General features: G+C 40.7%; 2 protein-coding genes across 4 annotated transcripts in view; one reads left to right on the forward strand and one right to left on the reverse strand.

The window, feature by feature from the left end:
- Nucleotides 1-5,124, forward strand: part of LOC140747060 (uncharacterized) — a 90,039-nt gene extending 84,915 nt beyond the window's left edge. For both annotated transcript variants that reach the window (XM_073079293.1, XM_073079294.1), the window contains exons 10-13: nt 1,725-1,848; nt 2,499-2,607; nt 3,392-3,509; nt 4,129-5,124. In XM_073079293.1, the coding sequence (XP_072935394.1) occupies nt 1,725-1,848; nt 2,499-2,607; nt 3,392-3,509; nt 4,129-4,132 (355 nt within the window). In that variant the 3' untranslated portion in view covers nt 4,133-5,124. The remainder of the gene's footprint in view (nt 1-1,724; nt 1,849-2,498; nt 2,608-3,391; nt 3,510-4,128) is intronic.
- Nucleotides 5,125-6,880: 1,756 nt separating this feature from the next.
- Nucleotides 6,881-26,488, reverse strand: part of crb (cell polarity complex component crumbs) — a 57,193-nt gene continuing 37,585 nt past the window's right edge. Inside the window, exons 16-45 of one of the 2 annotated variants that reach the window (XM_073079295.1) lie at nt 26,317-26,424; nt 26,111-26,233; nt 25,859-26,007; nt 25,420-25,615; nt 24,508-24,694; nt 23,953-24,135; nt 23,387-23,609; nt 22,745-22,987; nt 22,171-22,383; nt 21,643-21,910; nt 21,398-21,566; nt 21,171-21,312; nt 20,994-21,086; nt 20,585-20,785; nt 20,014-20,207; nt 19,570-19,596; nt 19,299-19,403; nt 18,684-18,803; nt 17,874-18,079; nt 17,334-17,509; nt 17,061-17,147; nt 16,750-16,865; nt 16,360-16,504; nt 16,031-16,137; nt 15,522-15,712; nt 14,291-14,412; nt 13,695-13,836; nt 10,284-10,383; nt 9,647-10,140; nt 6,881-9,276 (exon numbers count right to left, since the gene is read on the reverse strand). In XM_073079295.1, the coding sequence (XP_072935396.1) occupies nt 9,651-10,140; nt 10,284-10,383; nt 13,695-13,836; nt 14,291-14,412; nt 15,522-15,712; nt 16,031-16,137; nt 16,360-16,504; nt 16,750-16,865; nt 17,061-17,147; nt 17,334-17,509; nt 17,874-18,079; nt 18,684-18,803; nt 19,299-19,403; nt 19,570-19,596; nt 20,014-20,207; nt 20,585-20,785; nt 20,994-21,086; nt 21,171-21,312; nt 21,398-21,566; nt 21,643-21,910; nt 22,171-22,383; nt 22,745-22,987; nt 23,387-23,609; nt 23,953-24,135; nt 24,508-24,694; nt 25,420-25,615; nt 25,859-26,007; nt 26,111-26,233; nt 26,317-26,424 (4,826 nt within the window). In that variant the 3' untranslated portion in view covers nt 6,881-9,276; nt 9,647-9,650. The remainder of the gene's footprint in view (nt 9,277-9,646; nt 10,141-10,283; nt 10,384-13,694; nt 13,837-14,290; nt 14,413-15,521; nt 15,713-16,030; nt 16,138-16,359; nt 16,505-16,749; nt 16,866-17,060; nt 17,148-17,333; nt 17,510-17,873; nt 18,080-18,683; nt 18,804-19,298; nt 19,404-19,569; nt 19,597-20,013; nt 20,208-20,584; nt 20,786-20,993; nt 21,087-21,170; nt 21,313-21,397; nt 21,567-21,642; nt 21,911-22,170; nt 22,384-22,744; nt 22,988-23,386; nt 23,610-23,952; nt 24,136-24,507; nt 24,695-25,419; nt 25,616-25,858; nt 26,008-26,110; nt 26,234-26,316; nt 26,425-26,488) is intronic. The other variant, XM_073079296.1, reaches the window with a different exon arrangement.

Below are 26,488 nucleotides of genomic sequence, written 5' to 3' on the forward strand. Positions count from 1 at the left end.
TAAGGGGGACTCTCCGAAACAGATGGAACCCAATCGTTCATATGGCTCAACTTTTTTGCATAACTTTATACTGGCAATTGAATATAATAATGTAACTCTAAGGACGATAATTACTTCCTGCCGGGCGTTTATACTTTATAGCTTATTTATATTCAAAAATAAAAAAAATACTATGCAAATAAGTCAAAACCCCCCTGTTTCGAAGAATCATCCGAAAGTTAAATAATATAAAATATAGATGTTGATAAATTCGTAGTTTCAAAACAAAGGTACAAAACAAGGCACATACAGTGCGGGCGTCGTCTGATATGGTTCTAGTCGCTCTCCCCATTTTTCCTTATATACATATAATGTTTATTAATGTTTTCTCCCTTAATTTAAAAATAATTTACAATATTTATCATAGCCAAAAGAAATCCTAAATTTATATATAACTTACGTCGGGCGGTCGACTTTGCGTTCATCGAAAATGTACACACCTTGTCTGAAGTTACAATGCATTCATCTCGAGATATTTTATCAGATTTTTGATACCATTAAGCTGAAAAAAAGTGTTATTTTTACTAAATGATTAAACTAGAATTACAAACAAGGTGTGTGTATTTATTATCTAGATGTTGTCTCGTATTAGATGTTGTTACGTAGTTCGACATTTGCTTATTACATAGCATTGTCGTTTAATTTGTATTGCCATTACATTTCATAATGTTAATAGTATACTGATAATGATGTGTACTGTTTTGTTTTTGATTGTTGAAATAATAGAAACCATAGTTAAAATTGTGACTTCCTTAGTTTAATATATCGGAATGTTTTATTTATTTTTATTGTTGTCTTCTTATCATAATACTGTATACAGAACAAGGAGCTGATATTAATAAAAAATATTAAACAAAAATATTAATAAATTATAATAATAACTATAAATGCATGTATTTTTTCATTTATTTACTTTATATTTCGCTTTATAATGCTTCTTATTACGTGTTCCATATATTATGTTGCATGACTACTGATCTACTGCCTACTGTAAATACCCTCGCATGTCTCTCAGTTGATTTTTAAATGTTTGTTTTATATTATGGTGTACATTGTTACTTTGATTAGTTAGAAAATAGTATATATATTTTTTTAATATTAATTGTTTTGATATTAAATGTGCACATGGTCTCAGTAATTTGAAATACTTTGGATATTATTTTAATCTGTGAATGTTTATGAGAGATGCAGTACTTTATCATTATTGCTACAATGGATAACCTTGTATGCTGATAGCAATTTAAAAAAAAGATTATGATAATATCATATTTTATTTTATTTTATTAATTTATTATTTAGTTGATTTTTAGTAATTTGTGATGAATTAGTTTAAAAAAAGATCTATAGGGTGTCTTAAAATACTGACATACCTTGATAAAGGTGGACTGTGTGTCACTATTGAAATTTTGTTTTTTTTTTTTTATTATTTTGTAAGAATGTCTGGATAAAGTATGAACATATTTACGTTGTAAGCTTAAAATTTCTTGTGCTGTTTTTGGATACAAGAAAGAGTTAAAATGTTTTACTATCCAAGTAATTACTAAAATAGTCCACAAAAATATAAACGATTTTTGAATCTAAAAAACGAAACAAAAGCCCAAAATATCACATGGGAGGTTTTAAGCGAGGAACGTGTAAGCGCGTGCGTCACATGACGTGTAGTGTAACTTAGTGTGTCGTGCTAGGAACGCGTCGTCTGCGTCGGAGAGCGGGTCGCTGGAGCGCGCGCGCGCCGCGCTGGAGCGCCGCAAGCGCCCCGCCGCCGCGCCGCCGCCGCCCGCGCCGCTCGCGCCGCTCGACGACGCGCAGGTACGAGCACGACGACTTTCATCTTATAATATATTTTAATGTTGAATCTCTGGAATTCGCCTTCGGGGACACCATCGGGGGTTGAACCTTCTATGGATAACCTCCAGAAGTCCAGAAGCACTACCACCAGGTCTATATTTACGTTTAAATTTTTTATAATTTTAAAATAAGTGGGTCATGCCGCTCATTTCCACCTGCAATCGATACCAGATAAAATAAAAATCTTACCTGAGATCAACCAAAGAAGCTTTATACTTATACTAAATTTTAGTTGGAACGTATCGGTTAAGTATGTTTTAGAGGGCTCTTAACACTGCTGTTATTAAAGCAAAATTAGATTTGACGGTGGTGCCTCCGGAATTGAACCCTGAACAGATCTACCACCGTTAAAAAACCGTTACAAAAACACCTATTTATATATTAGATGCCTAAAATAACTTTTTTACCTCTTTCCTCAAAAGTAACGACACATCTTTAGTTAATGTGTTATTCTCAATCCTATTTGAGGTTATTTCAAATGTCAATGGACTGCACTGACCATTTACCATCAGCTTAGTCTGCTTATCTACATGCTCGTTAAATTTAATTAAAATCTTTGTAAACCTAACTTTATCTAGTTATTTAATGATGTGAAAATATGAATGTTACAGCACTTGGTGTCGTGTCGCGTGGAGAACACGCGCGTGAACCCCGACTCGCTGATCGACGAGCTGCTCGCCGCCACCGACCTCAAGCAGGCCGTAGAGGACTCCGCTGAGAGTCAGTATTTACTCACCTTTTACAATTTACTTCCAAAAATAGTTATAGCTATTACAATATTTATCTAAGTTTTATCCGTATCGTCCGTCACGTTGGCATACACTAACAATACAAATACAAAGTCTTTATTTGTAGAATAAGGTGTATACATTGATGTTACAGTCAAGAATTTTCGCTCATTCTGCCTTAAATGGCGTACAAATATAAAAAACGTTTACAAGGTATCTTTATACTTTTACCTTTTATTTAACTTTATGTCTATTTGTTATATGTTGTTTTTTCTGAAAACTGACTATGATTGATTTTAATGAGTAATAATGGTTAGGGTTATTATGATAACGATGTTAATATTGAGATGTATATTTGAAAAAAAAAATAGTAGCCACCATTACCTTAATACTAGAAATGGAAATAAACTATCAATTCCTAAATATAGATTATGTAAGGTGGCTAGATCTTTCATGGGTAACTGTATTAACTACTACAATAAAATACCCGACCAAACCTTGATCTCACAAAAAAAAGTTTAAACTTGTCATTAAACAAACGATATGTAAAAAAGCGTACTATAGACTGAGTGATTATTTGACTGACAAAACCGTGGTCTGAAGTAGCCCCAGCTTCATGTACCACCAGGTTAAGAGCCATTGTATAAAATTGTATAAAAGATGTGTGTGTGTGGAGAATACCTTGTGAAGTAGTGGTAGCTGTATTGATATTCAAAAAGTGCTCTGTAAAGAACCTATTTTGAATAAATAATTTTGATTTGATTTGTTTTCGTCAGCGTCCGGCCTGCAGCTGTTCATCTCTCGCGACGGCACGGCGGAGCTGGGCTCGCGGCCGCGCGCGCCGCTCGCGCGCCCCGACTACCAGCGCGTGGTGCTGCACCCGCACGACAACAGGTACACAGCGCTACCCCGCTCCCAATATAGAGAAGAGTCGCGTCGCTATTGCTATTTTTTTTATGATATTGGAGTAGCAGACGAGCATGCAGTCCGCCTGATGTAAGCTACTGCCGCCCATGGACACCTGCCATGGTGCCACCGAAGTCGAACTACAGAGGGTTCTACCACCTTAAATTGCAGATATTTGCGCGACGAAGACGGTGCGGGACCTTCTCGGCACCCGTCCGCTGGCCTGCTCTTAGGGATTATATGCTATCTAAACCTGCGCGCAATTACTTCAGAGCGGACTAGAAGTTTGGCGCGGATTATACTTGGCCTTAGGACCAAGGACTTAACCGGGAGTTCTTCCCAATTATTGTTGAGAGACAATTGCCCGTCTTTTAATTGAGGAATGTAACGTAACTAATCGAGTCACGGCTGAATTTTCTAACTATGAGTTTGTCTGAACATATTGGTATTATGTAAGAATGTATGATTGATTTGATTTGATTTGATTTGAATTAATAATATAATACACACAGAACCACACTTATAAGATTTTTTATAAGTACACCCAACGTATTTCCTGTGATATGTATTTTAACATATTTAATAATTCGTAATGTGCATATCGCAGGTAGCCCCGGCGCGTGCGGCGGCGGGTTGCGACTGAGCGCTGCCGGCGGCGGGCGCGGCCCGCGGTCCGGCGGCCCGCGGTCCGGCGGACTGGCGGACCCGGCGCGGGGGCGGCGGGATGTGATAGTGTTGTCTGGCGTCCGGCGACGGACCGCGGAGCGATGCATATTTATTGTTTTCTATTATTGTAATAAATTATGCCATAATGTAAATGTTTTACAATTTGTAATTTAATATGTTGTTTTTATATTATTCATCTGCGGCAGTTAAATGTGAACGGTTGTTGTGCGATCCGATCGTTTTGTATGATTATGATTTTTATTTATATTGTAATGTAAGTAGGTTTCTTTTGTTCGACGACGACCTACCCGACGACTGAATGTTCCTATGTCTGCGTATCGTCTGTGCTTCCCTCTATATCGTCTATGAAGTGACCGTTCATCGCGACTTTACCCTTATATTATGTTAGACGTGTAAAGAACATTTATAAAATGAGCCACAAATTAAGTAACATTGACATTTTTGTTAGATACTTTTACTTTTTTTACATTGTATCACAATGAAGTGCTCACATAACTGGTGCTAAGTCAGTGTGTGTACAGTAGAGATGTACGCGACACGACGCCGAGACGCGCGTCGACCCATGTTGTATTGTTAACGTGATCGATTTACTCATTCGGGTATCGTTTGATGAATAGTGTGTCCAAATAATTAGTTAGGTTATGAAAAATACTTCCAAATCCCTCCAATTTCCAGCGCCGGTGGGGGACACGTTGCTAACGTCGGTAATCGATGGAGAGAGAGTAATCTAAGTCATTCCTTTGCGTTGGGAGCTTCCGCGTGGCTTGCCGGTAACTTAGCTGCAGCGACGCCGCACGTTCCTTGGTTAAAGCGCATAAACTGTTGAGTGCGGCCGCGGTGCGTGTTGTTATTGTATCATAATGTCTCTTGTAATACAGCCTGTACAGTATTTGAATAAAGGACGTGTTTAGAACTATGCATGTGTTTCATTTGTTTTTGTACTGATTACTTATATGCCTAAGAAAGCCTGTGCGTGCTTCATGTACGCGAGGAAGAAATTATAACTTTCTTGGCATAATTAAATAAAGTTTTTAAAAACCAGCTTTTTGTATTCTTCTCAGCAAACCCTTTCATTTCGTATCCATATCACAAGATGATCCAATATTGGATTTATATTGACGTTACAGTGAATCGGTGCAAGATTTGACAAATAGAACGTAGTACATTCACCGCTGTGACAAGTATAGAACAAACAGTTTATTTCATGTCTCGCTCACACATTACAATAGCACTAACTGTATGTGTCCCACTCGCACTTTGCATAAATAAGTATAGCGCGAGAGAGATGCATAATAATATGACTCTGCAACTGTCCGTAAGTAATTGTTTACCTCCTCTATAATTATGTTACCCTGGTACTTGAGCACAGATTGTGTTTTTTTTTTTTTTTTTATCTTATAGGAGGAGCAGACGAGCATGCAGTCCACCTGATGGTAAGTGGCTACTGCCGCCCATGGACATCTGTAATCAACCCCAGATAGGATTAGATATTCCTACCTGAGGTCAGCCACAGATGCGCTGCTACCCCTGAGGACTAAGCTGGAATGCCTCGGAAATGTCTGTCTCCCTTACCACACCTATTGTGTCCGTCGCTATTGCATAAATTTGCCCCAAAGGAGATAAGCTTAATTTTAATAATAAAATACAATAATATCAATTTTATTAGCATCCCACTCGCACTTTGTTGCACGTGTTTAGGGCGAGAGAGATGCATAATCTCTCTCAGAATATGAATCTGCCTGGTTTTTTTACCTTTTACCTCCTCCATAATTATATTACCCTGGTACCTGAGTACAGATTTATGGTGTCAATCTCCGTTTGTCGCTAGTGTATATATAAAATTACCCCAAAGGAGGGTAGGTATAAAAATACAATAATAACATCGACTTTATTTGCATCCTCGCACTTTGCTACACATATATAGAGCGAGAGAGATGCATAATAATATGAATCTTCTTGTAAGAATTGTTAACCTCCTACGTAGTTATACTACCCTGTTAGCTGAGAACCACATATAGTGGCTAGGCTGGCTATTTTAACGTGGCTAGATCTTTCATGGGTATTCGCTACTACAATAAAATACCCGACCCACAGACCTGGATTAATAGGTATGTGACCCGACCACATTTTGAATCTCACAGAAAAAAATTCAAACATGTCGTTAAAGAAACACTATCTAAAAAGCGTACTATAAACTTAGTGATTATTTGACTGACAAAACGGTGTACTGAAGTAGTTTCAGCTTCACATGTACCATTAGGTTAAGTTTAATATTGTAAAAAACATTTTTTTAAAAGATGTGTGTTATGGAGTTTGTTTCGCCGCTTCTTCTCCAAAGCGAAACACCTGTGAAGTGGTGGTAGTTGTATTGACATTCGAAAAGTGCTCTGTAAACAACCTATTTTTACCCTGTGAACTGGTGGTAGTTGTAATGACATTCAAAAAGTGCTCTGTAAACAACCCATTTTGAATTAAAAAAAATGATTTGATTTGATTAGTGTCAATTTGTTAGTTTGAGAAGAAAGGTTTTTGTTATGCGACGTTAAAATTTTAGTCTTGAGCAAGAATGCGTTATTAGCGTGGAATCTCGTGTGCCATATAGCGAATCACTTTGCTGTACTGAACTTCTTTTAATAGGAATGAAAACAGGAAATATAAATGAGAACAGGCAATGTGTATAATTTATTTATTGAATAATACCATGAGTGAGAAAACGCCAAAAAAGCTTACGTTCCCTACTGTGCTTACTGTGGACGGTAACATTGCTTGCAGTAAGTCGACACGTATGACAAATTGGAACTGCGACAGAGAATTTCATTAAATCTACATTAAACTAAACGCGATTAATTGTACAATACTAGAAACCTCTATACACTATATTATTTGTTAAGATTATATATTTAAAACTATAAATTCGCATACAATAGACATTGCCAAATAAAATGGCAGATTGACTCCAGATTACTTGGAGATTTGTAGGGCCAATACATTGTATGAATTATCATGATACAAATGAAAGATTTCTAGAATTTTGCAATTGAATCAGTGTCATTAATTATATAATTTTAAAACTAGATAATTAAATGCTAATAATTTAGCTACAACATAAGTTTTTATTTTAGATTGCCCATACTGATTATTGAGATGAAAACTACTTTTTTTACACGATGGAGTTTTTTTGTCGGTGGCGCCTTCAAAGTATATGCCAGGCCATAGAAAATTGTGGTCATATGAAACATATAGACTTGTTGATATATAACATATTTTAGCAATTTTGGCGCCACTTAAACCAAAACCCACTGAATATAAATCAGATTATAAATGTTTATCCGCCAGTTTGGCACAGATGTCTACAGAGCGGTAGACAGAAATGAAAGATTCACAATGTACAATTTAAATTTACGCGGGAAACTAGGAAGTAATTACATGTGTATAATAATTTATTGTTAAAAAGTATTGCGTTATGAAGAAATAAATAATATTTATCTTAAATCTAAAGAGCAGACTTGGAATATTAATTATTTATTATTATTTACATATAAAACCAAATACATTGTCACTAATAAATATGACAACATTGTTCTATAATGAACACTTCAAGTAAGAATGGTGATTGTTTTTATTTAAAATATCACAATATCGAAATTGGTCACCTTGCGCAATAAGGCCTAGGCGTGACACACCTTACAAATAACAACAAATAAATACTAACAAAGTTGGAATGTATTAGACGTGTTGAGCAAAATGTAAAGTCCCAGGTACAGTCCTCGCAGAGACCCGAGCGTTGCTTTTGTGAGTGTGCGCCAAAACAGAAATGGAAGTATCAAGAGAAGAAAGAGAGAATCAGCACGAGTAAAATAGTTCAGAGAATTGAAGGTTATTTATTGAGTATTTGATTAACTTTTAAGCTCCACTTTCACAAATGAAAAGCTCATTGTTTCTAGAGAGGACATAATACTGGTGTCGGTAGATAATATTAAAAAGTTAAGTACACTTTATCACCATAAGAGTGTCATAATTATCCGCAAACAGTGTCGGCCACTCCCGGCCGGCAGGCTGGTGTCTGCCTACAGAGCTTAATATAATATGTATTTAAAATGGTCTACTATACAGACTTTCGTATAAGGCACGGACTCTCCGACGCCCGGCGCGCCCGCTACGCTTTACTTTCACGGTAACGAGCTTTGAATAATTATCATCTCATATCTATTTTGTACATATTTCTACTTTAGGGGGTCATAGGGCGGGCCGCGCTGCTATCATATGTACAGGGCGCGCGGTCGAGGGACGCCTCCACTATAATGTAATTTAGAATCTTGCACGCTTTTTTGTTTTCACTTACAACGAGATATAGCAACCTCACTGGTAGGTCTGACTGATATGATGATCAAGAGTATGCATGAGTATTTTCTATTAAAACGTTTCACACATATTTGTTGTTGAATTTGTATTTAAAGTAATATTGATCACACCAGTCAGGCCAGCCACGAAGTCGTCGGCAACGCTAACAGACCCATCCCCAGCAGACAGTTTCCGCGAATGAACGAGTCTGTCGGAGCTGCCTTCAATATAACCTACAACTAACGTCGTCCTCATATGTACAGACACACGCCGCTTTCATCTATCATATAAGTAGTATATTGTTATTAAAATCCAAGAATTTAACCTAATAGCATAAAATATACTTACCAAGTATATAGTACATAAGTATATAAAATTCATCCCAATGATTTATAATTATGTTAATAGTCACTTATATAAAATCTATTTTATTTCATTATTAAATCACGCAATTGTCACCCGCTTAATATTTTATAAAAGTTTCAATGATCTCAGTGTGATCATATTAATTTAATATAAATTAGTCCAGTGTATACTCGTTAGTCTTATATCTAATAAATGGTACGTCCCGGGCGCACTCGCGTACTAACGAACCACTCGAGCGCCTGCGGACACGCTCACCGCCGTGCGACTCACATTTGGTTGATATTATTGATATGCAACAGATTTTTTTAGTATTTCTTCATCACCTCTGTGTTTCTTTTGTTCCTTCGTGTATCCAGCATTTCTGAAAACAAAAATTTTGCATATTCATATGTTGAAGATTTTGCTCGTGGTCCGTTAGTTGTGTTCGATTGCACTACGAGTAATAACAATATTATGTTATTATAAACATGAAGTTAGCAAAATCATTTTAAATGTTACGACAGATATGAAGACTAAATTGGCAGCGAAATGATTACAAATCATTTACCCTTTTTTCATTGACAGATGTTTCGGAAGGGATCACAACGGATCAGGAACAACGAATATCGGGAGCAAACATATTTATGCCTAGTTTCAACAAGGCAATTACACATTAACCAATTTAAATAATAATTGGGCCACGTTTAACTCTTCAGGGTTAGATCTCGTGTAACGGTGGCACGACGTATTACCCGGTCAGATGAGGCGCTCCTCCGGCGGCGGCTTGAGCGCGTGGTGCATCATCTCGGCGCGCGGGTTGCAGTACTCCTGGCCCGAGGGCGAGTACGTGCCGCGCGTGGCCCGCTTGCGGCGCGCCTGCGCGGCCAGCAGCCAGCCCGCGCCCGCCGCCAGCAGCAGCGCCGCCGCCGCGCCGCCCGCGCCCAGCGCCGCGCGCCACGCGCCGCCGCCCGCGCCGCCCCACGCGCCGCCCTCCGCCGCCGCCGAGCAGTTGCGGCCGGCCCAGCCCGCCGCGCAGCGGCACACGTAGTCTGCCACCGACGAGCACGTCTGCTCGCACGCGCCGCCGTTCTCGCACGGGCCCAGCGCCGCGTCGCCCACCCCGCCCTCCGCGCCGCCCTCCGCCCCGCCCTCCGCCGCGCCCTCCGCCGTGCCGACCGCCCGCGGCGCGTAGCACGGATCGGGCAGGGCGCAATCGTCGCCGCAGTAGCCCGGCGTGCACACGCAACTAAAAGTTATCACGATTGATGTGTGATTAAGTTAAATTATTATAAGTACATTAACCAAATATACACTTTTGACAGTTTACAAATTTATTGAGTCGCTATCGACAAAATGTTATTTTTAGCAATAAATTTAAATGATACTAACATGTACCCGCCCTCGGTGTTCTGGCAGCGGCCGGGCCCGCAGCTCACGAGGCCGCTGGCGCACTCGTCCACGTCGGTCTCGCAGCGGGCGCCCGTCCAGCCTGCCCGCACAACAACAACACGGTCACACTAACTTATACAACATTTAAGTTTAGACAATTATGTGAAATTGTTTAAAGAACCACCGTAATATATAACTTAAAATTACATATTGGAAAACATTTAGATTGTTTATCACAGAAAATTCCTATAGTGTGTCAACATAATTATAACAGCTTTATATTACCACATACATTGCTATAAAACAGTTGTATGACTAATAATGTTTACTACTATATAAGGAGCCGCCCAGGGACTACGTGTCTCTGATACTGATGACGATTGTCCTGCGCCGATGGTCAAGGTGAAAATCATTCCCTCAAGGTCGTGCGGGGGCGATCTATTAGCAATCGGCCATAAAATTATGTATTTAAAAATAAATAATCTACCAATTAACCGATATTATCTGGTAGCATTTAACATTTCAGAATGATCATGACACCTTTTGTCAGTACTATTCAACAAAAAAGTAGCAAATTCCTTCACTTTTTGTACCTGTTTGTTTCGCAGTAGAATTGTAGTATACAATAGACTATTACATAGAAAATATACATAGTTATACATTTGTCAATAATTTCTGCAAAAATACAGCCTCACTAATTTTATATATTTATACACAGAATGCACGTACATTATTCACCTGTATTTCAATGTAAATTCCTTCTCTCAAACCCATAATAACAATTATGCTTATTTGGACAATAATAAAACTCAAACTTCCCTTTCAAATGTATATAATATACGTGTTTTTGGTGTCCCAATTGGTCCAGAAATGACTCAGTCTATTTTGTTGGCGTTTCAGGGCGTGGTGGAGTATTATACTCGTTTTACCAATAAATATAAAGGTATAAAACACTAAAATTATCAGAGGGTATACGCAGACGAAGTTTCTATTTGAACCTTTTTTTTTACTATTCCTATTAAGAGTATAATTAACATAAATCTTTGGACAAAATGCATCATTGCAATCGAACACACAGCATAGTGTTTTAAGAGCAGAGGTAAAAAAGTTCTGTGCAGATACAACATATATTTCTTTGAAAAAAGTCAAGAGGTGATGCAATATTCATTTTTGGCATTGTTGCAAAACATAACATATATGTATACCTAATATATCGCTTAAAGTATAGCCTGTTTATATATATACTGAAATTGAAAATATCACTTTCAATTGATACAAATCGCAGTTTAGGTATGTTGAGTAAAGCGATGATGACTAGCGTGACTAATGCTTAGCCGTACCCAGCAGGGCGAGCAGTAGCAGCAGATTGAAGCTCCGACCTCGCCTCATATTCGCTATTTCACTCGTAATATCCTCACTGACACCGACACACACTTATCACTGCACATATCTCACTCTTGGATCACTTTAATCATTGACTAATATATTTGATTAACAATTGTATTGTTAAAAATTAAATATCTTTGTAGTAATATCGGGCCGCGAGTGTCCGCGGCGCGCGGCCAGCGGCTCGCAAAGTGTGTGGGAGCGGCGGCCGAATTTCCTCAACGCAACCATTTTCTTATCAATGCCGTGACACGGCCGCGGCCGACGTCAAGATGAGTTCAATTGAATCAATAGCTTCCTGTTACGCTCAATGACGCGATGACTAAACCTATTATTGTTAGTAAAGGTGTTCAATTAAAACCTACTTGTTGCTTATTTGAATATTATTTGCATGCAATTCTCAAGTATTCATTATATATATTTCAAAGTAACTGAGAAAATGTAGTCCTCTGTTTATATTTCAGATAATTTTGGCTAAAATTAATATGCAATTTTTAATTTTCTTAACGATTATGGACATCTTAACATCTAACATTTATGCCACACGATAAGCTACAGTTTGGGTATCGCTGCCTCCGTTATCGGCGGTTATCTGCGAGGTAGATGGTTGTCGGAGCGCCGGCCGCGATAAGGCCGCCGGTGCTTGCGTCACGAGCGATTATCTATCGCTTCGATTTCCACCTTCTCTTGCAAAACTACTCCAATTTATCTGTCTACTATGTTTGTAGAGCTATCGTTTCTCGACTTGTACAGATGTTTCATAACATAACTGTGCGTTGTTCTCATAAATAGAAAACGCCGAATGACGTATTCATGGTATCTTTTGCTTGCATTTGTATCCAAACTTTTTACCTTACTCTTTCAAACATGTATGTATTTAATAAATTACGTACGTAACGATACGTATACTTTATTGTAATGTATTCGATTGCGAATCTATGCTTAAAAAATATGAGTCAATTTTTGACAATGAATTATTACAGAGATGATGATCTGTGTTTTGTTTGTAGTGTGAATAAAACCTTGTAAGAGAAAAAAAACTAAGGTATTTAGCTTGTTCGTTCTACCATGAAATGAAATTATATACCTTCCGAAGCGGTGGTAGTTTGTTGACTTTCAAAAAGTATTCTATATGAATCAATTTTGAATAAATGAGATTTGAATTTGAATTTGAAATTAATTCAATTCAACCTTCGATAGTTTACAGAATTTTCATCATAATTATTATGTTACATTGAATTACGTTTTATGTATTTTAAAAATAGTATAGTAAATAATGCTACGGTGTATAAATAAAAAACAGTTCTTTAAGAATTTATGATATGAAATACTAGGGCATTACAAAATGGCAGGTAAATACGACGGAATTTTGAAAAGAGTGTGTATGGTGTACAGGAGACTCATAGTTATGTGGCTTATATCTGTCTAACCACAGTACCGACTAACGACTGACGACCGAGTAACAACCGTTGTTTTGGTAGGACCAAATCTTTTTGTTTCTATTACTACGTGAGGTTCAAGATTCTTTACTGTTATGATTGTGACCATGCACCTTATCTTAAGAAAATAAACTACTTTCATTTCATTTTATAAATCTTACTTGGGGTCGATTACGGATGTCCATGGACGACTTAAGCCGTCTACCGTTAGGTTTATTGCATTGTATTATTTTATTTTATCTCGTCGCAGGATGAACATAGCAAAACATGTCCTGTGCTACTAAGGAACAATCCGTAGAAGCATAGGACATATCTAGTTAGTTGATGATGTGTATGAGAAATGAAATATGAAATATATTTATTTTATTGTATAGGCCAACGGCGGCACTTACAAAATGTCGGTTACAATATTTTCTTAAACTACTACCGGATCGGAACGCGACCTCCGCTGAGAAGATCCGGTAAGAAACTCAGTGGGTTTGTCTTTTTTTTTAATAATAATTATTCTATTTTTTTTAATGCCATAATTTTTATATACAATGAATAAAGCATGTATAAATAAGAAAGCAACGAGTGCGGGGCGTACCGGGCGGGCAGTCGCAGAGGAAGCCGTCGGGCGCGAGCGGCGCCACGCGGCAGCGCCCGGCGTGCGCGCAGCGGCCGCACGCCTCGCGCTCCGCCGCGCAGCGCCGCCCGCCCCAGCCCGCCGCGCACGCGCACACCGGCGGCTGCGGACACGCACACACGTTACATACAACGTACGAACATCTATCAACTGCACTTATTTATTGAAATATTAATCGTACATATCAAAGTACAGGCCGCGTAAACCTGCTAGTCTGCTCTGAATCGCATCGCCATAGTAAATTGTATGACTACAAATACTCGCATCGACTTCAGAGCGGACTAGCAGTTTGGCGCTAACTATAAATATAAAACGTAGAATTCATAAAAACTTTATCACAAATTATTAATTAATCTACAAATTATTACTTGAAATGATTTTATTACATTTTGGGCTTAATATTAATATATAGGCTTTTATATAAATTAAGCTAAATATCTTAATGTCCAAAAACATCTAATACTCCACTATTTTACTTTAATTAATCAAGTAACGCAATTTAAATAATACAATTCAAAAATTGTAACATTTTGAAAATTATGCAAATGTCAACTGACCGTAGAGTTAGTGTCGCAGACGCCGTGCACGCAGGGCGTGACCTCGCAGAAGGCCAGCTCGCAGTGCACGCCCTCGTAGCCCTCGAAGCACTCGCACGTGTAGTTGTTGCCGTTCACGGGATCTATTACATCAACAACATTAATATCATAAACGCACTTTGAGTATATTAACAACATATTAATACTTTAGTAGTATTGAAAATAATATAAAAAGATAAAATATTTTTTCTTTGATAATATGCAACTTAGCAAAATTTAATGCTCTCTTTGATCGTTGAACGTCTCGATGCTCGTGTAAACGAGTTTGAATGATATATTAATATAAAGTACCTGACGACAGATTTCAAAATCACACATTATTGTTTCGAAGAATATTATTTCGGTATTAAATTAATTTTAATGCAAGTATTTTTTTATATCCATTTTTAATTTACAGCGGTAACGCTCCCAGATCAGGTCGTCACGTCGATATAAGGCTTGACGTCATTCGCTTCCCAATGTGGCAGGTGCTTTTTTGCAGGGAACTTTAAAGTTTACATTAGAAATTGGTAAGTTTAAGAATCATTTCATCGTATTTTTTCGTTAAAGTTATTTATCCCCAATACCCATTATCTCTCGCGGTAGGGGCGGTCCGCCCCGGGTCTGGTCCTGGTCTGGTCCTGGCCTATAGGTCGTCGGCGAAAAAAAAAAGGTCGCCGGAGTGAAACCATTACTGAAATATATATTGGGTTTTGTTGCGAATGAATCCTTTCTACACATTTGTAATTTTGTAAAATCAAAGTAACTGTTTAGATTGGGGGCCTCGTTTTATACTTCCGCCCCGGGCCTCCGACGACCTCAGTCCGCCACTGCCCATCATAGTGCCCATCTTTATATATATACATATTTCTGATGTGCGTGTGTATTTCACTGAACTCCTCCTAAACGACTGGACTGATTTTGATGAAATTTGTTGTGTGTGTTCAAGGGGACTTGAGAATGGTTTAGATTCACAATTTAGTCCGTGGGAAAATTATTAATTCGTAAGTAATTGTTGATTTTGGAATGTTTCACATTGGATTCGACAGACTTCGCTACCATCGCAGTTTCAAATATTCTATCTGTTTTTCAAACCCTTCAGTGATAAGGGTTGTTCACCCTTAACATTTTTTTTTATTTATATGGCAACAAAACGTTTGCCGGGTCAGCTAGTTTACACTATAAAATGTTGTTTAAAATAGTCGTTGCGTACCGGGTTTGTCGAGGCAGCGCGCGCGGCCGGGCGCGCAGGGCCGATGCGCGCAGGAGCGCGTGCGCGGCAGCTGGCAGCGCGCGCCGGCCCACTCCGCGCCGCACGCGCAGCGGAAGCCGCCCGCCTCGTCCGCGCACGCGCCGCCGTGCAGGCACGGGCCCGACAGGCACTCGTCGATGTCGTGCTCGCATCTAGACACACCATCATTATATATTTTCTATATCCAGATCGGGGAGGGGTAAAATTTTCGTGGACGTACGTCTCATTTTTAAGCGTGCCCTGCAGTATAAACGGCTTGACGAATTTTAATATATGTATTACGAGATCCGTTTTTCGAGTGACATGTTAGTTCTCTAGATAAAATTCACTCTTAAAAAGTTATGATCATAATTTATATTACGAGAACTCCAAATTAATAACAAAATATCAAACTCGCATGCTTAAATATCAGAAAAACAGTGAGTAAAAAAAGCGTCAATATCGAAATATTGAAAAGTTGTTTATCTTACAGTTCTCCATCGAAGCCAACGGGACAGATGCAGGTATACTTGGCCACCTCGTCCTGACACGTTGCACCATTTTGACACTCGTTCATTTCGCATTCATCGATGTCAATCTACATAAAATAATAAGGTAATTAAAGAACACGATTTATTATGAATACGTAAAAGAATTTATTAATATATAGGACTAGGACAATTTTATAAGATGACTTGTGCGTGCATGCGTTCACACACACAAGCACAGCGCGCATCCCCGCGGCCGGCACTGTGTGTGTGATGTGTGATGTGTGGTTGTGTGGATGGGAAGAGGGGGGGGGGGGGGGTTTGGTTCTGACCTCGCAGTAGTCGCCGGCGTACCCGGGCGGGCAGGCGCAGGCGTAGGAGTTGCGCAGGTCGGCGCAGTGCGCGCCGCGCCGGCACTCGTGCTCCAGGCACAGCGCGCACCCCACGCCCGTCTCCGCGCCCCACGCGCGACCCGCACTGATCGCAACACACAAAAATAATTACTAATTTGTTAATAAATCAACTACTAAAGATACACACTCATATTTTCAAACTACTTGTATTGTGAGCTTCATGAAAATTTACAATCATTCACGCCAAAAGTTGAAATTCAATATTTACATGCCGCCTGAAAAATAGAACCCAAATCCCTCCGGTGGACAAGTAACCATCAAATTTACATAAGCTTGTAAAATGTAAAAGTTATGCAAATGATTACTAACAGCAATGCATAGTGCGGCTGCGCGGCGAGCAGCGCGGCGGCGGCGCCCACGAACAGCTCCTCCTCCGTGAAGTACGGCAGCAGCAACCCGCCCACGTGCACGGCGCCCAGGCACCCCTGACATCACATATGGTAATTTAATTTTCCGAAAGAGCTAAGAAAGTGTAATTGTCCGAAGTTCCGAAATTTTATGCAATATTAATACTTTCTGCGAAAAAAAAATACAAACTCTTCTACCTTGTACATACAGATCGATACACGACAATAATAATTTATTTTAAAATAAGTCCTTGAAATATAGTCCTTAAATACCTTGAAATATTCTCCAACAACATTGTCACTGGTGGATTCATCCCCTTCCGTATATTCAATTATCGATGCATCTGTGGAATTTTCCATCTGCAAACAAGAATTACAATTATTTATGTTTTACAATAATTGTAAATAATATTTGATATTACATTACCTGATTATGTACAAAAACGGTTCCTTAAAAAAATTAAAATTTCTAAGACAAAATGACAGATATAATAAATACTTATGATACACTATGATGTAACAAGTACATGTGATGATGAGACTTACCGCGGCGCCGGTGGACGCGGCGGAGGGCGAGGACGCGGCGGGCGGCGCGGTGGAGGGCGGGCGGGGCGCCGCGCCCAGCGTCAGCAGCCCCGTGGCCATCAGCCGCTGCCACGCCGCCGTGTCCAGCGCCTCCGTCAGCCCCACCTCCTCGTGCCCGTCCACGTCCGTTATCACACCTGCACAGCATCAACATGTTCATACGATAGCAATAGTAAGTCAGTAGCCAGACAAGTTTCAAGTCATACTTATCATCGGAAAGACTACATTTTGGTTACCTATATATTTTAAAAAAAGGCCACACTACAATTAGGGGATTATAATTACATTAAAATACAGAAGGAGGGAAGCAGATTGTCACCACGTGACGTTCTCTTGTCCGAGTCGATAAGAACCATAAATGATTTGTCATCCCTGACAACTAAATTGGTGTTTAATAAACTAATACTGCTTAAAAAGTTATACTTCGTGCTTCCTATTCACGGGAGCATCGTAAGCAGCGTCCAGGCGTGTGTGTGTGTGTGTGTGTGTGTGTGTGCGTACCGCGCATGTGTCCGTTGGCGATGTGCAGGCGCAGCGTGACCCAGTGCGTGGCGGGCGCGGGGCGGCGCGCGCGCATGCGGCGGGCGGCGGGCAGCGCGCCGCCCAGCCGCCACTGCACCGCCACCTGCCCGCGGAACACGCCCACGCTGAACCACGCGCCGCCGTCCGCCGACACCGCCAGGAACACCGTGCCGCCCAACTTGCTCCTGCACGTACACCGATCACGTTGTGTTACATTACTCGACTGTTAAGTAATGTTCGACATTTGTTTCCGCAAGAAATGCCATTCTTCCTAACTATAGTCTGATTCAGAATTAGGTGTCCAAAATGTAAACAAAGAAATGTCACTGTCAAATTAGGATTGCATGTATTGTAAACCTTAATAAATTAACAAAAAACTTTAACAAACTCAACAAAAAACAAAAACTTTATAACTATACAAAATTTAACAAACACGCTATGAAAACGAAAAAACATTAGAGTTCGACCACGATCACAAAAATGAATAACATAGAACTCAAAAATGCCGGCACAAAAAATGCTATGGACCCCGATTGTGTTACCATTATCACATTGTAATTTTCTACCATAAACCTTGCCTTTTATTATTATTACTGTATGGAACGAAATTGAGTTAATATAAATATGGGAAAATATTAATTTACATTATTTATTTTATTATTTTATTATCGTTGTATTACTTTAATATCGTCAAAAATAAGAACCTACCATTTCAAACGTACTTTCTTCATGGGTTACCTCTGTTTACATTTTGAATACCTAATTATGAATCGATAGTAGTGGATGTACCTGTAGGTGATGGTGAGGTGTTCGGGCGGGTCTGCGCGCTCGCCGGCGAGCGGCTCGCGCAGGCGGTACTGCAGCGCGGTGCTCACGCCGTCGAACGTCGCGTTCGACACGCACTCGTACCTGCACGCACAGCATATCTTTAGTCTAACGCACGCAATTAAAATATTTATGAATAAAATTTTATTTTAAAATAACCCCCGGAGGTGTAGTGTGCGTAAGGTTAACCTAACTTATATAACTAAGAAGTTATATAAGTTAGGTTAACCTTAGTATTAGGAGAGTTATAATAAAGGCAGTAACAATAAAGACATCACTAAAGTAACACGCATCTCAATACCAAAGAGCCTGTTTATTCACTACAAAACTCACAAGATGATTGTTGGCAGATTTTGAAAGGAACACGTTTACTGTTTCCAAAAATATTATTAGGCGCAAAGACGCTTGTAAGTGTGACAGTGAACGAAAACAATACTGATTATATTTTTACAATCCTGTCGACATATTTCTTTTTCAATAAAATCACATATTTCTTTAATACTAACATCATGTCCATTATTTTAAAATAGTTACGTTGCTCTCTATTACAAATTTGATAAACAATGATGTAAATGTTACCCGCGAGCGAGGTTCCGGCAGTGCGAGTTGAGCGGGCAGTCCTGCAGCTGGCAGAACTCCACCTCCGCGCACTGCTTGCCCTTGTAGCCGCGAGGACACGTGCAGCTGGATATTAAACACTCTATATTAATCTTAACCTATACTATTTAATTTTACGTTTAAAATATTCTTACCGAGCTCATATATTCCTACTTATACGAAATAGAAAAATATCTTTACAATATCATACAAAATGTATATCAATACTACAAAAAATGCTATGAAAACTTACAAATATACATCCTCATTCATAGTATCACTGTCGGAAAAGTGCTGGTATTGTATTAAATGTTTCTATATAACAGATTTCATGTGATGAATGATGATGTATGAATGATTAATGGATTTGTGAAAAAATATATATAAATGTTTAACAATAAATTACTATTTGTAAAAAATATAATGTCACAGATAAATTTATTTTATAAAAATCACAACTGAGAAGTTTCCGTTTGGGCATTCTATATTCGACACACTCGTAAAGTCCGCGTAAAACTGCTAGTCCGCTCTGAATATAGAATTGAAATGCGTCGCAATAGCTTATTGTATGACTACGCCTGCTCGCAACAATTTCAGAGCGGACTAGCAGTTCGGCGCGGATTATACATACTAACTTAATACTGTAGCAAATTCAACCGTGATAATAATAAAAACAGCGTTAAAAGTGTGTTATTACGTGTAGTCGTTCCATGTGAGCGTGCAGGTGGCGTTGTGCTGGCAGGGGCGCGAGGCGCACGCGTCGTCGGAGACCACGCCGCGCAGCACGCCCGCCGCGTCCAGCGACACCGCGCCGAACGGCGGCGGCAGCGCCAGCCCCGCCACCAGCAGCGGGAAGAACTCCACCACCGTCACGTTCACGCCGTTAGACACCTGCGAGAACCAACCACCTTCAGATTAGTCATCCACATCCGCAAGTCGTTCCACTGTTGGCCAAGAGACTGAGACTAAAAGGGGGGGCTATAGTCTACCCCACTAGCCGAGTGCATATATTTCGCGCGCCTTTGAGATTTTTTTTCAAGAAGTCTCGAGCACGTAGGTTTCCTCGCGACGTTTTTCTACACCGCTTTAGCAAGTCATAATTAATCTATAATACACACTGAAAAATCTGACCACTCAATTGAGAGAACGAGTTTTAACCACTAGGCTATCATTTCTCAAAATCCCATCTCATTCTAGTGACGTTAAGACACGGACGCGTATAACTGAAAAAAAAACTGAATTAGCGATTAATTGATATAGACTAGAACCTGCACGTCCTGGATGACACCCTTGAAGTAGTCGGCGTCGCTGGGTTCGAGCGGCGGCGCGGGCGTGGCGGGCGCGGCGGGCGGCTGGGCGGGCGGCGCGGCGGGCGGCGCGCCCTGCAGCGCGGCGGCGGCGGGCGGCGCGGCGGGTGTGGGCGGCGCGGGGGGCGCGGGCCGCGGCGCCGGACCGCCCAGGTACAGCACCTGCACCAAACGTCCAAAAAAATAATAATATCTTTATTTGTGAATATAGGTATACAGGTTTTATAAATATAACAACAAAGTGCTCTACCTTCAACCCTTATGGGCATACAAATCAGCATAATGTTTAACATTAATACGTGTAATTTAGGATTTCTTTTAAGACAGCATATTTATGTAACAGCCATGTATAATTACATTTTAAACGTACCTCAGCGTCGAGTTGCTTCGCAGCTGATATCGATTTGCGGAAGTACTCCGTGCCATTTAACTTCACTTGAACTAATGTTGAATTTCTTACAACCTAAAAAAACAATGAATTAGTTGTATGTTGTTGTATTTTGGTGTAAATATAAAATATTACAATTCTTAAAAAAAAGTAAGTCACCTCAATGAGATGCAAGTGTCCATTATCTAAACGAGTGCCACCGACTGTATAATCTTCGGGAGTCTGGTTAAACCGCAGATGAACTAAAAGTTCACCTCCTTTCAAGGACGCTCCGACTGAGGTTTCATCAGTTTGTCCGTATCTACAATAATGTAAAAATATGTTACTTTAATACTGGTAGTTCATAAGGGTAGTAGAAGCGGATTAGTGGTGGTGCCGGTGGTTACCTCGGCAGCGATCCCAGGTAGAAGATGTGTCCGGTGGGCTTGCGCGTGCGGATGAACATGGAGATGTCGAGCGCGGCGAGCACGGCCGAGCGCGCCGCCGGCGACACCTCCACCTTCACGATGGAGCGCGGCTTGGCGGACTCCTGTCCGAACGTGGCCGCCGTGTAGTCTGCGCACACAACCAACTTGGGTTAAATCGGGCCAACCGGTGCGATGTAAGTGGGCACGTGATGTTGTTTACGTACTGTACTGGCAGGTGTCGCCGAGGTGCGGGCGCGGGCAGGTGCACACGAAGGAGGTCCAGGCGTCCTCGCAGGCGCCGCCCGAGCGGCAGGGGTTGGGCTCGCACTGCGGCGTGCGCGGGCAGGAGGCGAGCACGCCGCGCAGCTCCACGCGCGCGCCGCCCTCGCTGTCGTCGCCGCCCTCGCCCTCGCCGCCCTCCTCCGACGTGGGCGGCGCCTCCGCCTCCGTCGTCGACTCCGCGAGACTAGTGTTCGAGTCCTCCGGCAACACCTTTACACATACGACTGCTATAAATTTTCCATTACAATAAATCATTTAATTTAATTTACTATAACATCGAAACGAGCATTAAAACACGGAATATATCGGTATTAGCGTTATCAATTTGCCAGTACCCCGATATATTTTGTTTTGCGCGAATTTTGGTCTCCGCGTAAATAAAAACTCTATCAATCACGCCTACCTTTCATTCGAAAGCCAAACAAAATTAAATATTTTATACATAATGACTACGATTGAAACGAACGTACCCACTGTCCGTTGACAACGACGTCCTGGAAGCAGCCCACGAAGAAGTTGGGTCCGTGCGTGAGCGTGGCGTAGGAGGAGCCCGCGGTGCCGAGCCGTGTGGACGGGAACGACGTCACCGACGAGTTGTTCGCCTCGTTCTGGTTGATTGGGTAGATCGTCTGCTCCTCGTTCGCCGCCAGCACCAGGTGCGACGAGTTTATTGTAACGAACACCTAACAAATTAACATATATTTTGATATATATAATTTTAGAATAATATTATCATGGAATTGAGACATCTTAATATGTAACGGGTCCTCATTTATGGGTACCGAAATTTCGGTAGTTCAGTAGTCTACTCGCAGACAAATAGAAATTAAAACGGCGTACTGTAAGTACCCGTTACATATTAAAATAATTGAGGCTGTTAGAATCAGCGTAGCCTAATTTAAAAAAAAACCTGATTTACAAGCTCAAGGCCAAAAGTCATTAAAATGCAGTTAGGCCACTCTAGTTCTAATAGTCTCAATTGAACATATACAGAAATGTACCTATTGAAAAATGTTTTTTTTTATCATTACGAGCCGCACGCACCTTTTGCCACTTGCTGTCGTTGAGGTTGGAGCCGATGAACACGCCCTCCCACTTGTTGAGCAGGCTGGAGTGCAGGTTGAGGCGGCCGTTGGACAGCTCGAGGAAGAAGTAGGTGAGGCCGCGGCCCATGGCCAGCAGCCCGCTGCCCAGCGTCGTCTTGAAGCGGAACGAGATGTCGTAGCCCTCCTCGCGAGACGTGTTCACCTCCGCGTAGCTGCTCTTCTCCAACGACATCGTCGTTATCTGAACACACAATACATTCAATATAAATTCTTGGAATATTCATTAATTACTGCTTAATTATTGAATATTTCAGTACTCAAATAAGTAGAGTATCGTAATTAGTATCGTGTGGACAAAAAATATGGATGTTTAAAAAAATTGGAATTCATTAGATTAATCGTTTCAAAAAAACACTTGAAGAGTTTTGATCTCCTCGCGCCATACAACAATGTGTAACATTTTAACTAAATTTTGACACGTGTAACAACCGTAAAGGTCGCATTTAATTGGACTGCATGATAATAATAATATTTTAAATTCAGACCACACATGATATGTCCATAAAATTATATATCGTTATTGACCTATTGTAATAAAAAAAAAAATAAAAAAAAAAAATTGCAAGTTGTGTGTTGCGACCTTCTCGCAGGTGGTGCCGTAGTGTCCGGGCGCGCAGGAGCAGTTGAACCGGTGCTCGGTCTCGTCGCGCAGCCAGGGCAGGCACGTGCCGTTGTTGCGGCAGGGCTGGTCGCGGCAGCCGGCCAGCACCACGGAGCAGTTGCGGCCGCCCCAGCCCGCGTCGCAGTGGCAGAAGTACGCCGCGCGCAGGTCCTGGCACCGCCCGTGCGCGCACGGCTTGTAGCTAAACACATTTACACATTTTTAAAACCGACATCAAAAAAGGAGGAGCTTCTCAATTCGACTGTATTTTTTACGTCAAAGAATACACGAAGATACACACGGAATTAACTTTTCTTAATTCTAGCCGATCATGTTAAGCGGAGCATATCGAGCTGAAGTTACGATTGCTTCCATTGAATTTGAATGTGTATCTTCTCATCTTCACCAATCGTTATAAAAGACCCTTAGGACACAAAAATTGCTATGCTTAGTTATGTCATAGTTTAATATTCCCCGTGGGAACTTGGAGATTTAAAATAAGTAAATGAGTATTAAATAAAAGAGCAGGACGTGCGTGTACTAACAAGGCGCACTCGTCGATCTCGGTCTCGCAGCGCTCGCCCTCGTATCCGGGCGCGCAGTCGCAGTGGAAGCCGCCCACGTCGTCCACACACTTGCCGCCGTGGCCGCACGGCGCCGACGCGCACTCGTCCACGTTCACCTCGCAGCGCGGGCCCGTCGTGCCCGCCACGCACACGCACTCGTACCTGACACGTAACACAATATCGTGCACTATGCATCATACTATCTTAAACGTTTTACTTGTTTTAGGTAAAAAATTAAAACAAAATAAACTGAAATAAGTCGAAAAAAAAATATGACTTCGACAAAGGCGTCAGCTTCCAAATCCAACTGTAGCTAATAATCTTCTAAGTGAATACAAAAAGAATTTCTCTGAATTCAAACAGTTCAGAAAAATACATAGCACAATAATTTGGTATAAAAAAAACATTTCATTAATACCTATTTGTTAAAATAACACACATTAATAACATTGAAGTATGTTGCTTTACAATTGATTTTATCAAACTTCAGTTCTAAAATAAGTTCACATGTGTCACTGCACACTCGGCACTCACCCGCTGGCGTTCTCCAGCGAGAACTCATCGTAGAAGGAGACTGGGAGCAGCATGTGCGGCTGCGGGCCCACCTGCACGGGGCGCTCGGCCGCGCGGTACAGGCTGCGGTTGCTGCGCTCCAGGCACACGCCCTCGTACTTGCACGGCTTGCTCTCGCACTCGTCGATGTCCACCTCGCAGTTCTTGCCTGCGACCATACATATGTATAGATATCTAACCGCCTTGTGGAACATTAAATGGTTTAAACGGCTGACAGTTCTGTCAGCCATTTAATGACTATCATGGTGTAATTTACGCGGAACAATGCCGAACTGTGCAGTTTAGTGGTACAAAAACACGAAATCGAAGAAAAAGTGTGGAGAAATATCGTTTCATTCGTAAATTATCTAAAAACTACATTTTTTAAATATTTTTCAAACACGAAAATAGATGTCCGTGACAATTTCGTTAGGAGTGAGTAATCTTTACTAATCTATACCTGCGACACACAACGACGCGCTCCTTGTCACAAGCTGACACTTGCCAAACGTTCCAAATGATATTTTTTTATGGGAATAGAAGTAGGAAACTAATGAGTAGTCCACATGATAGTAAGTGAACATTTTTCCTGGACATCTGTATTCAGTACCATACAGGATTAAGGGCCTAACTGACGTAGCGTGATAAATAAGTACGTTATTTTGTTAAAATATTCTGTATAAACGTTCTTCCCTTGTTCCCATGTAAGTCTCCCTTCCCTTGAATAGTAATCTTAACTATAGAATATTGTAAAATTTATGTTGTACAATAGAATATTTTCGAAAACAAATTATCTCATTGTAGCTGCCAAACTGCCTGCCTAGTAAACTCGTAACATCGATGGTATCGATGAAGACGTGTAAGAAGCGTGAAATAAAGGGCTAAGCAAGGTACCAGTGAAGCCGGCGTAGCAGTTGCAGTGGTAGTTGTTGACGTCGTCGAAGCAGGTGCCGCCGTTCTGGCAGGGCTGCGGCGCGCACTCGTCGATGTTGACGGAGCAGTCGTCGCCCGTGTAGCCCGTGCCCGCGCACTCGCACGTGTACGCGTTCAGCCCGTCCTGGCAGCGCCCGCCGTGCTGGCACGGCACCGACTGCGACAACAACACGCTCATCAATATTATACTCTAATATACAATAATATCACAACATTATTAAATGTTGTTTCCACTTATTTATGGTGTGTGTCATAGTCACAGATATAAAAAAATATCAATATCAATTATGTATGTAAATATCAAGTAATTTAATATTTAAAAAGCTTATTTGAATTGTCAAATAAGATTAATTATAAAATAGTATGTGTTAAAAGAAAAAGTATTTAAATATAGCGTTACCTCACAGTCATCTATGTCGACTTCACAATGTGGTCCAGTGAGCCCCTCCTGGCACACGCACGTGTAGCTGGCGATGCCGTCCACACACGTGGAGCCCGACGCGCAAGGGTTCGCCGCGCACTCGTTTATGTTTATCGAACAATCCTTGCCTACAAAAAATATTTACACATTAAAATATGTATTCAAATACATTATGACTGTTGATGTATTAATTTGCAACATATTTCTAATACAGATCTATTATAATCTCACCCTCAAAGCCCTCCATGCAAGAACACTCGTAGTTGTTTTCCAAGTTTTGACAGGTACCGCCGTTTTTGCAAGGCGAAGATAAACATTCGTCGATATCCTGCTCGCAACTGTCGCCTGTATAACCTGCGCATTAAACATATTTAACATGTATTTATATAAATACGTGAATTATAAAATAACAATTACAATAAGAAACTCTATTATACCTGGTTTGCAATAGCATTGATATGAACCGGGAACATTGATGCAGACACCATGTTTGCAGATCTTCGGCCTCAATGCGCATTCATCGATGTCTAATTCGCAGAATCTACCTGTAAAGAAAAACTAATTATTATTATAAAATATCTTCTATCATCTTGTAGTTTGTTCATTGAG

This window comes from Epargyreus clarus, unplaced genomic scaffold, assembly GCF_041222505.1.
Source record: "Epargyreus clarus isolate Ecla_fem2 unplaced genomic scaffold, WU_Ecla_fem_2.2 ptg000014l, whole genome shotgun sequence".
Classification (NCBI taxonomy): Eukaryota; Metazoa; Arthropoda; class Insecta; order Lepidoptera; family Hesperiidae; genus Epargyreus; species Epargyreus clarus.